We start from the raw sequence: 13,600 nt of genomic DNA, 5'->3' as shown, positions 1-13,600 counted from the left end.
ATATATATATATATATATATATATATATATATATATATATATATATATATATATATATATATATATATATATATATATATATATATATATAAACCATGGAAAGCTGTGTAGGTATGTATATTTGCGTGTGTGGACGTATGTATATACATGTGTATGGGGGTGGGTTGGGCCATTTCTTTCGTCTGTTTCCTTGCGCTACCTCGCAAACGCGGGAGACAGCGACAAAAAAAAAATATATATATATATATATATATATACATATATCTATACCTATACGTTTCAACGTATACATAAATACATACACAGACCTATACATATATACACGTGTACATAATTCATACTTGCTGCCTTTGTTCATTCCCATCACCATACCGCCACACTTGAAATGACCACATCCCCCCCCCCCCCCTGCACGTGCGCGAGGTAGCAGTAGGAAAAGACAGGAAAGGCCACATTCCTTCACTCTCAGTCTATAGCTGTCATGCATAATGCACCGGAAACACAGCTCCCTTTCCACATCCAGGCCCCACAAAACTTTCCATGGTTTACCCCAGACGCTTCACATGCTATGGCTCAATCCACGGATAGCACGTCGACCCGGAGTACCACATCGTTCCAATTCATTCTGTTCCTTGCACGCCTTTTACCCTCCTGCATGTTCAGGAACCGATCGCTTAAAATCTTTTTCACTCCATCCTTCCACCTTCAGTTTGGTTTCTCGCTTCTCGTTCCCCCCACCTCTGACACACATATCCTCTCTGTCAATCTTTCCTCACTCATTCTCTCCAAGTGACCAAACCATTTCAATATACCCTCTTCTGCTCTCTCAACCACACTCTTTTTATTACCACACATCTCTCTTACCCTTTCATTACTTACTCGTTGAAACCACCTCAACCAAGGAACCTGGATGTTTTGGCTCTGAGTGAAACGAAGCTCAAGGGTAAAGGGAAGAGTGGTTTTGGAATGTTTTTGGAGGAGTGTGTGATAGAGTGTAAGAAAGTAAACTGTAGATTGATATGGGTAAAACTGAAAGTGAAATGAGAGAGATGGGTGATTATTGGTGCATATGCACCTGGGTATGAGAAGAAAGATCATGAGAAGGAAATGTTTTGGGAGCAGCTGAGTAAGTTTGTTAGCAGTTTTGATGCACGAGACCGTGTTATAGCGATGGATGATTTAAATGCAAAGGTGAGTAATGTGGCAGTTGAGAGAATACTTGGTGTACATGGGGTGTTCAGTGTTGTAAATGGAAATGGTGAAGAGCTCGTAGATTGTTGTGCTAAGAAGGATTGGTTGCTAAAAATGATTGGTGATTGGCAATACTTGGTTTAAAAAGAGAGATATATATATAAGTATACGTATGTAAGTAGGAGAGATGGCCAGAAAGAGTTATTTGATTACGTATTAATTGATAGGCGCGCGAAAGAGAGATTTTTGGATGTTAATGTGCTGATGGTGCAACTGGAGGGATGTCTGATTATTATCCTGTGGAGGCGAAGGTGAAAATTTGTAAAGGTTTTCAGAAAAGATGAGAAAATTTTGGGGGAGAAGAGAGTGGTGAAAGTAAGTGAGCTTGGGAAGAAGACTTGTGTTAGGAAGTACCAGGAGAGACTAAGTGCAGAATGGAAAAAGGTGAGAGCAAAGGACGGAGGATAGTGGGGGAGGAATGGATGTATTTAGGGAAGCAGAGATGGCTTGCGGAAAGGATACTTGTGGCATGAGGTGGCATGGCTTGGGAGCAGGGCAGATTAAAAAAGGTAGTGAGTGTTGGGATGAAGAAGTAAGATTATTAGTGAAAGAAAATGGAGAGGGATTCGGACGGTATTTGCAGGGGAGTAGCGGAAATGACGGAGATATATAAAAGAAAGAGGCAGGAGGTGAAGAGAAATGGTGTCACAGGTGAAAAAAGAAGGCAAATAAGAGTTGGGGAGAGAGAGTATCAATAAATTTTCGGGAGGATAAAAAGATGTTTTGAAAGGACGTAAATGAAGTGCGTAAGACAAGAGAACAAATGGGAACATCAGTGAAGGGGGCTAATCGGGAGGTAATTACAAGTAGTGGTGATGTGAAAAGGAGATGGAGTGAGTGTTTTGAAGGTTTGTTGAATGTGTTAGATGACAGAGTGGCAGATATAGGGTGTTTTTGTCGAGGTGGTGTGCAAAGTGAGAGGGTTAGGGAAAATGATTTGGTAAACAGAGATGAGGTAGTGAAAGCTTTGCGGAAGATGAAAGCCAGCAAGGCGGTAGGTTTGGATGGTATTGCAGTGGAAGCTATTAAAAAAGGGGGTGACTGTGTTGTTGAATGGTTGGCGAGGATATCAATGTATGTATGGCTCATGGTGAAGTGCCTTAGGATTGGCGGAATGCATGCATAGTGCCATTGTACAAAAGCATTGTACAAAAGCAAATGGAATAAATGTGAGTGTTCAAATTAAAGAGGTATATATTTGTTGAGTATTCCTGGGAAATTATATGGGAGGGTATTGATTGAGAGGGTGAAGGCATGTACAGATCATCTGATTGGGGAAGAGCAGTGTGGTTTCAGGAGTGGTATAGGATGAGTGGATCAGGTGCTTTGAAGAATGTATGTGAGAAATACTTAAGAAAAGAGATGGATTTGTATGTATCATTTATGGATCTGGAGAAGGCATATGATAGAGTTGATAGAGATGCTCTGTGGAAGGTATTAAGAGTATATGGTGTGGGAGGCAAGTTGCTAGAAGCAGTGAAAAGTTTTTATCGAGGATGTAAGGCATGTATACGAGTAGAAAGAGAGGAAAGTGATTGGTTCCCATTAAATGTCGGTTTGCCGCAGGGGTGTGTGATGTCTCCATGGTTGCTTAATTTGCTTATGGATATGGTTGTTACGGAGGTGAATACGAGACTTTTGAAGAGAGAGGCAAGTATGCAGTCTGTTTTGTATTAGAGGGCTTGGGAAGTGAGTCAGTTGTTATTCGCTGATGATACAGCGCTGGTGGCTGATTCTGGTGAGAAACTGCAGAAGCTGGTGACTGAGTTTTGTAAGGTGTGTGAAAGAAGAAAGCTGAGAGTGAATGTGAATAAGAGCAAGGTTATTAGGTAGAGTAGGGTTGAGGGACAAGTCACTTGGGAGGTAAATTTGAATGGAGAAAAACTGAAGGAAGTGAAGTGTTTTAGATATCTGGGAGTGGATTTGGCAACGGATGGAACCATGGAAGCGGAAATGAGTCACAGGGTGGGGGAGGGGGCGAACGTTCTGGGAGCGTTGAAGGATGTGTGGAAGGCAAGAACATTATCTCGGAAAACAAAAATGAGTATGGTTGAATTAATAGTGGTTCCAACAATGTTATATGGTTGCGAGGCGTGGGCTAGAGATCGGGTTGTGCGTAGGAGGGTGGATTTGTTGGAAATGAGATGTTTGAGGGGAATATGTTGTGTGAGGTGGTTTGATCGGGTAAGTAATGATAGGGTAAGAGGGATGAGTGGTAATACATAGAGTGTGGTTGAGAGAGCGGAAGACGGTGTATTGAAATGGTTTCGTCACATGGAGAGAATGAGTGAAGAAAAATTGACAAAAAGGATATATGTGTCAGAGGCGGAGGGATGGAAGAGCAGTGGGAGACCAAATTGGAAGTGGAAGGATGGAGTGAAAAAGATAATGAGCGATCTGGGCCTGAACATGCAGGAGGGTAAAAGGTGTGCAAATAATAAAGTGAATTGTAACGATGTGGCACACCGGGGTCGAGGTGCTGTTAATGGATTGAACTAGGGCATGGGAAGCTTCTTCGGTAAACCATGGAAAGTTTTGTGGGGTCTGGATGGGGAAAGGGAGCTGTGGTTTCGGTGCATTATACATGACAACTAGAGACTGAGTGTGGACGGGACGAATGTGGCCTTTGTTGCCTTCTCCTGGCGCTATCTTGCGCGCTTGCCGGGGGGGGGGGGGGGGTAGGGTGTTGTTATTCCATGTGTGGCGGGGTGGCGAAGAGAATGAATAAAGGCAGCAAGTATGCATTATGTACATGTGTACATATGTATATGTCAGTGTAGTTATATATATGTATACGTTGAAATGTATAGGTATGTATATGTGGATGTGTGGACATGTATGGATATACATGTGTATGTGTGGGTGGGTTGGGCTATTCTTTCGTGTTTCCTTTCGCTACCTCGCTAACGCGGGAGACAACGACAAAGTATAATATGATATGAATATTATATCATTATGATTATTGTTATTGTTATCATTACTATTGTTATTATTATAATTATCATAATTATTATCATAATACTTGATCGCCGTCTCCCGCGTCAGCGAGGTAGCGCCAAAAAACACACGAAGAATGGCTCATCCAATCATATAATCATAAGCGCCCATGCACGCACATGTATATATGCATATCAATATATGCACATAAAAATACATATACATATAAATATCAACATATACGCATATGCATACATATAGTTACATATACACAGACATATACTCATATACGCATGTACACATTCATGCTTGCTCGTGTTCATCCAATCTCGGCGCTAACCCGCCCCACATGAAACAGCATCACTATCCCCTGCCTCAGCGAGGTTACGTCGGGAAAACAGACAAGAAAAGGCCTGATTCGTTCACATTCAGTTTCTAGCTGCCATGTGTAATGCACCCAAAACTACAGCTCCCTATCCACATCCAGGCCCCACACGCCTTTCTATGGAGTACTCCAGACGTTTCATATGGCCTGGTTCAGTCCATTGACATCATGTCGACCCCAGTATACCACACTGTTCCAATTCACTCTATTCCTTGCACGCCTCTCACCCTCCTGTATGTTCAGACCCCGGTCGCTGAATTTGGTCTCCCTTTTCTCCATGTTCCCTTTACCTCTGACACATATATTCTCTTTGTCAGTCTTTCCTTACTCATTTTTTCCATATGCCCAAACCACTTCAACACACTCTCTTCTACTCTGTTCATTTCCCTCTTCTGCGTCTTGAGCAGATGACAGAGTTTTAAAGGGAAGAATCCTCACTTGGCTCCTTGCTCTATTCTTTATTTTGGAAAGTTATACAAGAAGGGAGGATTTTCAGCTATCCGTTCTCGCCACTCTTAGTCGCCATCTACGATATGCAGGGAATAGCATTCTTTCTCCTCAAACGCAAAAGCCGACTAGGAGGGGCGGGAGAAGGTCGCTGGAAATCCTTCCTTCCTCTATTACATTCCAAAAGAAAGAACAGTACAAGAAGCCAAGTAAACTATTTTCCCTCTAAGGTTCAGTCATCTGCACTTGTTGCTGCCTCACTACCTCGGCATTTTACAAGGCTTCTCTCAGTTGGAATAACACAACAAACAGAGTTATATATACACATCTGAAATGTTCTCCAGACACGACCTCACCCGTTACCTGACCTTCCATGCCACCTTGCCCTGCCAAGCGGTTCACTGACCCCATCCACTCGTACTTCCACTTGATAACATAGCTATCATAAGCAAGAGAGAAGTACACGATGCACTGGACTGGTGGTCAGACTGTTTGAGCAGCAGAAGCGGTTTGAGATTCAGTAAAAGTAAGACGGCAGTGATGAATATTACGAGAGATAAAGGAAAGTGTAACATATACATATAAAACCATCAGCCACAACAAGTAACTAATTCCAGGCACTTGGGAGTAATGTGTAAATCTACATCATATGGAAAGAAACAACACATTTGTCAAATACAGTACAAACGTCAGTATATTATACCATATACTGGGAGACAAGATTGTGTCGAGAGGAGGCAAGAAAATGACATATACCGCCATTCTAAGACCCATATTGATACATGGGTCAGACTCGTTGTCACTCAGAATTGAAACAAGTTCACATGATCCAAATGCCTAAATGAGAATACTGAAGCGAATCAAAGAAGTTTCAAGAATGAAAGAGATGAGCAACACAAAAATAAGAAAGGATTCAAATGTTAGATATATATCATAATTATTGAAAAGGATAAGCAAAGGTGGGAGGGTCATATGAAAAGAATGAAAGGCACTAGATAAGCCAAGCACTTGACCCCTGAGGAAAGGCGTCCAGTAGCACGTCCCAGCATTAGATGCACTGAGGGTATCTAGAGTTCACTTAGAAGAGGAAAGACACTGTAAGAAGACGAGAGAGAAAAAATAAGTGCGAGGAGAGGAAGGAATGCTGAAGTTCGAGTGGGAGGCTGGCGACTGACAGACATTGGTTGAGTCTACCTAGCGTCAGGTGAAAAAAAGTGAAAACGTATACTTGATAATCGTATATATGGGAACGGTTTTCATAAAACTGAAAGAAGGTGTAAGTAACGTTATTCATTCCTAATAGGATTTGAGATTCTTGCGATCTGAATCAAACTCTGCAACTCTCATACGCACACGGAAATACTGGACGTGGGCAATGTCTTTCTGCCATATCATTGTAACAGACGGGTCGTCCAGCACATCTCGGAGGGTATGGTAAGGCTCCGGGATATATCTCACGGCCAGGAGGGACATGAGGTTGCCGGCGTAGCTCCGTGTTAGCACCAACGTCGTCATCATCCAAACCCCCAACACCAGCCGCTTCCACCACCAACCGTCCGACCACAACATAGGATCTGCAAGGAGAGCGATAGATTAGCATTCAAAGATTTTGCGTCAGTCTTATTGTAAAAGAATTTACTTGTACGAAGTATGGTGTATCATGTGGTAATTTATGCTTTATACCGAATTTATATCTACATACAAGATATTTCTAATCATGAATGTTTTCTGCTCACCCCACAAACATATACACATAACAGCACCACACACACACACACACACACACACACACACATATATATATATATATATACATATATATTTTTTTTTTTTTTTTAACTATTCGCCATTTCCCGCGTTAGCGAGGTAGCGTTAAGAACAGAGGACTGGGCCTTTTTTGGAATATCCTCACCTAGCCCCCTCTGTTCCTTCTTTTGGAAAAATTAGAAAAAAAAAAAAAAACGAGAGGGGAGGATTTCCAGCCCCCCGCTCCCTCCCCTTTTAGTCGCCTTCTACGACACGCAGGGAATACGTGGGAAGTATTCTTAATCCTCTATCCCCAGGGATAAAATATATATATATATATATATATATATATATATATATATATATATATAAATAATGATTATATATATATATATATATATATATATATATATATATATATATATATATATATACACTGGAAAGGATCACAACTTTGCGCGTGACCAAGATATTCGTATAAGTCCACTGGGAAAATGAAACACGATAAGTTCTCATGTGCACTTTCGTGTAATAATCACATCAGGGGAGACACAAGAGAAAAATATAGCAGTTAGTTGATATACATCGAAGAGACGAAGCTAGGACGCCATTTGGTAAACATGCGATTGTCCAAGACACGACAATCGCACACATACTTCATACTTGCTGCCTTTATTCATTCCCGTCGCCACGCCATCACACATGAAATGACATCCCCCTTTCCCCACACGCGCGCGAGGTAGCGCTAGGAAAAGACAACAAAGGCCACATTCGTTCGCACTGTCTTTAGCTGAAATGTATAATGCACCGAAACCACAGCTCCCTTTCCACATCCAGGCCCCACACAACTTTCCATGGCTTACCCCAGAAACTTCACATGCCCTGGTTCAATCCATTGACAACACCTCGACCTCGGTATACCACATCGTTCCAATTCACTCTGTTCCTTGCACGCCTTTCACGTTTTTGCATGTTCAGGCCCCGATCGCTCAAAATCTTTTTCACTCCATCCTTCCACCTCCAATTTGGTCTCCCACTTTTCCTCGTTCCCTCCACCTCCGACACATATATCCTCTTTGTCAATTTTTCCTCATTCATTCTCTCCATGTGACCAAACCATTTCAATACACTCTCTTCTGCTTTCTCAACCACACTCTTTTTATTACCACACATCTCTCTTACCCTTTCCTTGCTTACTCGATCAAACCACCTCACACCACATATTGTCCCCAAACATCTATTTTCCAACACATCCACCCTCCTTCGCACAACCCTATCTATAGCCCACGCCTCGCATCCATATAACATTGTTGGAACCACTATTCCTTCAAACATACCCATTTTTGCTTTCCGAGATAACGTTCTCGCCTTCTACACATTCTTCAACGCTCCCAGAACTTTCGTCACCTCTCCCACTCTGTGACTCACTTCCGCTTCCATGGTTCCATCCGCTGCCAAATTCATTTCTAGATATCTAAAACACTTCACTTCCTCCAGTTTTTCTCCATTCATACTTACCTCCCAATTGACTTGTCCCTCAACCCTACTTTACCTAATAACCTTGCTCTTATTCACATCTACTCTCAGCTTTCTTCTTTCACACACTTTACCAAACTCAGTCACCAGCTTCTGCAGTTTCTCACCCGAATCAGCCACCAGCGCTGCATCATCAGCAAACAATAACTGACTCACTTCCCAAGCTCTCTCATCCACAACAGACTGCATACTTGCCCCTCTTTCCAAAACTCTTGCATTCACCTCCCCAACAACCTCATCAATAAACAAATCAAACAGCCATGGAGACATCACGCACACCTACTGTAAACCGACATTCACTGAAAACCAATCACTTTCCTCTCTTCCTACACGCACACATGCCTTACATCCTTGATAAAAACTTTTCACTTCTTCTAGTAACTTGCCTCCCACACCATATATTCTTAATACCTTCCACAGAGCATCTCTATCAATTCTATCATATGCCTTCTCCAGATCCATAAATGCTACATACGACTCCATTTGTATTTCTATGAATTTCTCACATACATTCTTCAATTAAACACCTGATCCACACATCCTCTACCACTTCTGAAACCACACTGCTCTTCCCCAATCTGATGCTCTGTACATGCCTTGACCCTTTCAATCAATACCCTCCCATTGTAGATTGGGAGGTAAGTTAGATTGGAGAAAAACTGGGGTAAGTGAAGTGTTTTAGATATCTGGGAGTGGATTTGGCAGCGGATGGAACCATGGAAGCGGAAGTGAGTCACAGGGTGGGGGAGGGAGCGAAGGTTCTGGTAGCGTTGGAGGATGTGTGGAAGGCGAGAGTGTTATTTCGGAAAGTAAAAATGGGTATGTTTTGAAGGAATAGTGGTTCCAGTAATGTTATACGGTTGTGAAGCATGGGCGATAGATAGTGTTGTGCGGAAGAGGTTAGATGTGTTAGAAATGAGATGTTTGAGGACAATATGTCTGTGTGAGGTGGCTTGATCGAGTAAGTAATGAAAGGGTATAAGAGATATGTGGTAACAAAAAGAGTGTGGTTGAAAGAGCAGAAAAGGGTGTATTGAATTGATTTGGTCACATGGAGAGAATGCGCGATAAAAGATTGACAAAGGGGATATATGTGTCAAAGGTGGAGGGAACGAGGAAAAGTGGGAGACCAAATTGGAAGTGGAAGGATGGACAGAAAAAGATTTTGAGCGATGAGAGCCTGAACATACAGGAAGGGGAAAGGCGTGCAATGAGTGGAGTGAATTGGAACGATGTGGTATACTGGGGTCGAGGCGCTATCAGTGGATTGAACCGGGGCATGTGAAGCATCTGGGGTAAGCTATGGAAAGTTTTGTGGGGCCTGGATGAGGAAAGAGAGCTGTGGTTTCGGTGCATTATACATGACAGCTAGAGACTGAGTATGAAAGAATGTGGCTTTTGTTGTCCTTTCCTAGCGCTACCTCGCGCGCGTGCGGGGGAAGGGGGTTGTCATTTCATGTGTGACGGGGTGGCGGCGAGAATGGATGAAGGCAGCATGCTTGAATATGTGCTTGTGTATATATGTATATGTCTGTGTATGTATATGTATGTATACCTTGAAATGTATAGGCATGTATATATGCGTGTGTAGGCGTTTATGTGTATGCATGTGTTTGTGGGTGGGTTGGGCCATTCTTTCGTGTTTCCTTGCGTTGCCTCGCCAACGCGGGAGACAGCGACAAAGTATAATATACATTTCCATACATACTCGCGATTTTCTGCCTTAGCGAGGTAGCGTTCAAGAACGGATGACTTAGCCTGAGATGGAAAACTCCTCACATGTTTACACGTTTTAAATCCTTTTTTTTTTCTAATTTTCTTGATATTTTGTTATCATCGGTAAAGATGGAAGAATGTATCTTATATGTAAATATGCGGACTGAATATTGGTGAACAATACGTGAAACTAACCTTGCTGCAACAGTACCCGGAAAAAGACGAATGTGTCCCGTGAAGAACTGCCCTGTAATGTCTTGTGAGAGAAGTAGGAAGACAAGAGGAACATTGTGACCACCGTCAGTAGCAATGCCCCGAGGATGGATGCCCACACTAGCGGCGCCAGGGGCTGCAGAAAGCCCCAGGGGTCCACCTCAGACTGGCCTCGAGCCCCCAGGATCCTCCAGTAGTCGATCAGTATTGGACCAGCGAAGTCGGCCACGGCAGCGCGAGGCTCGCTAAGAATGAAGGGCCCAACACCGATGTCCACCTCCTGTACCGACCAACCAATGTGTGATACATGAGATCTAAGGTCGTCGTTCAGAGACGTTTCACAGTTACGTGCAGCCATTAGAAATTAGAAATTAAAAAATTCTCTCTATGTAAGAAAATAATTTTGAAAATGGTCATCAGTGAAAATATGAAAAGATAAAATCCCGGTGCAAAGTGTGGTCAAAGATTTCCTTAAATCATATTCTTCACCTGAAATGCAAAAGTATGAAAATACCAGAAAAAAAAGATAAAAAAAATATTGAATCATTACACATGTATCATTCCAAATAATGACTAATGTATGAGAGTCCTGCAGCACAATGGCATTATGTTATAATGGGAGGAAAGATTAGACCGAGGTGCGTGGGTACAGAGACTAACGTTCGTTAATGAGTATATCATGTCTTCGGTATTGACAAATGACGGAATATTGTCAGATGTGCATAACTTTCACCACGTAATGATTATAACAGCAATTCCTCGTTCTTTCAGGTATGACAAGGTATGGCAGTCAAAGCATACAAGTTTATGCTAAGTGAAAGCTTAGGCTACGAACGAAAACATTTTTCTTTGTAATGGTGTATCGTCAGATTCCTTTTCATGAGATGACAGAGCAGGACTAGATATACTGTGATTAGAACCATAAGAATTCGAGGAGTGTTGGCTGTTATCAACTGGATCTCGTTTTCCGTCTCCATATATGATGCCAAACGAAGCAATGCCCGACGCTTATTCGCCAGCTGTTTTCAAGCTCGAGGTGATAATCTTACGTATTGTAAGTCTTGCAGTAATGAGAGACGCAGTGTCTGGAAACTTTAAGATCGCTCCGAAGACTTGAATATATATATATATATATATATATATATATATATATATATATATATATATATATATATATACATATATATATATATATATATATATATATATATATATATATATATATATATATATATATATATATATATATATATATATATATATATATATATATATATATATATATATATATATATATATATATATATATATATATATATATATATATATATATATATATATATATATATATATATATTATATATATATATATATATATATATATATATATATATATATATATATATATATATATATATATATATTATCCGTGGGGATAGGGGAGAAAGAATACTTCCCACGTATTCCCTGCGTGTCGTAAAAGGCGACTAAAACGGGAGGGAGGGGGGGGGGAGGGGCTGGAAATCCTCCCCTCTCGTTTCTTATTTTCCAAAAGAAGGAACAGAGAAGGGGAATAAATGAGGATACTCCCCTCAAAGGCTCAGTCCTCTTTTCTTAACGCTACCTCGCTAACGCGGGAAATAGCGAATATGTATGGAAAAAAAAGAGACTGAGTTGGAAGATGAATCTATAATGGAAATTGAACATAAACACTCAAGCTGATGTAGACAAACTGATGGACTGGGCTGGCAAGTGATCAGTGATCAGAGCAAAATTTTACACGTCGATAACAGAGACGAAAATTCAAGGAACTGGAAAGAGTCTGCCGGGTTGCAGAGGTAAACGAAGAAAAAGATTTTGATGTAGCAATCTCTGAAGACCCATGAAAAATCAAGTATGCGCAGAAAGGGGAAAAAAAAAAGAAAAGAAAAAAGGAAGAGAGAAAGAGAAAAAAAAGGCGAACTTACCACTTGGAATTATATGAAAGGCTTTTGAATTAAGATCCAATACTTAATTGTACAGTTATTGCTGCTTCCTCCTCCCATAATATTGTCATCATATTTGGCCACCTTAGTTGAGGAATGACATACGCACAATGGAGAGAGAACACTGGAAGGCCACCAAGACGATTTCTAAACTGACAAACAAGTTCTATGAGAGCCAGCTCCAAGACTCAGACTTATGTCTCTCAGAATACCATAGAGTGAGGAGCGGACCAATACTGCAGTTACTGCAGCTTATGAAACGTTGTGACGGTCTACGTCTAACCAACCATTAAGGCTACGTTTGTCTGATTTCACTCGTAGTAGTGAACGAAACTGACGAGCAAACAATTTACTTTGAATGTAGTGAATAAATACTTCTTTAACAGCATTATGAATACATGGAATGATTTATCATTTAGAGTGGTTGAGAGCAGCACCGTGAATATGTTGAAGAACAGTCTTGGTAAATACATCGTATGTGATCCATAACTGACATTACTCGCTCTTCTAACTACAAATTGAAATTCCAAATGTCACCTCCTTTGTTACATGTAAAGTTTCCAGATATATGTTTTGGAATCATCTGTAATCTTTTCTGTTCTTGCTTCACTTATGCCTAACGTCCTCGTATCTTCCGTTTTCACAAGCAGCCTCGAGAGAGTGGTCTGTTCATGATTGAATGCCTTTGCATTTCTTTGTATTACATAGGGAGTTGAGAACATCTAGAGATGAATTCATCTACTCATTCACTAACTCCACATAAACTGATAATCATCACTCACTGAACACTCGTAATGTGCCAACCCACACAGTTCACACCATTGTCATAAAAAAAATCTCGCTTATTCGCATTTCGGATCAGTTCGATGTCCATTACACTCGCTATCTCGCTCACCATCCTTACCATACTGAACCTGCCTTGTATGGTACCTCCCACACTTTCGTGCCTGGTCACCATAGCGAGCAAGTTAAACTAGAACTGGAAGCCTTACCTGGAGCCCCACTCCGATTACTTCTTGCCCACAAAACCAAAGCTGGAGCAGCTACTGGTGTCCTGTTCTGTGTCTCTTTACACTTACCTCCCTGCTCACCGCATCCTCCCGTCTACCCTGCCTGTCTGCTACACTGCTACGAATTACCCACCTACATGTTTACCACACACAATAACCGCTGTGTTATCCTTCTTGCGACACTCACACTCGTGGTTATCATTTGGTACATACTGCTGCAGGAGGAGCCGTCGAACTGTCTGTTGACTCAGCCACATCTACGTACCTCCCTCATGACCATCCCCACCATGCCGGACCACGACCCATTGGCTTGCTCGACGCCCCAAGACCCGTCAGGAGGACGCACGTATGTGTACCTGATGAGAAGGTGAACT

General features: G+C 41.5%; 1 protein-coding gene across 1 annotated transcript in view; it reads right to left on the bottom strand.

Annotated features, from left to right (window-relative positions):
• The window catches only part of LOC139756953 (probable glutamate receptor), a 48,340-nt gene that overhangs the window by 26,624 nt on the left and 8,116 nt on the right, over positions 1 to 13,600 (bottom strand). The window contains exons 7-9 of the mRNA XM_071676897.1: positions 13,492 to 13,582; positions 10,214 to 10,511; positions 6,374 to 6,594 (exon numbers count right to left, since the gene is read on the bottom strand). Coding sequence (XP_071532998.1) covers positions 6,374 to 6,594; positions 10,214 to 10,511; positions 13,492 to 13,582 — 610 coding nt within the window. The remainder of the gene's footprint in view (positions 1 to 6,373; positions 6,595 to 10,213; positions 10,512 to 13,491; positions 13,583 to 13,600) is intronic.

Source organism: Panulirus ornatus, chromosome 23, assembly GCF_036320965.1.
Source record: "Panulirus ornatus isolate Po-2019 chromosome 23, ASM3632096v1, whole genome shotgun sequence".
Lineage (NCBI taxonomy): Eukaryota > Metazoa > Arthropoda > Malacostraca > Decapoda > Palinuridae > Panulirus > Panulirus ornatus.
Note: the sequence above shows the minus strand (reverse complement) of the source record. Positions and strands in the feature narration are given on the sequence as shown.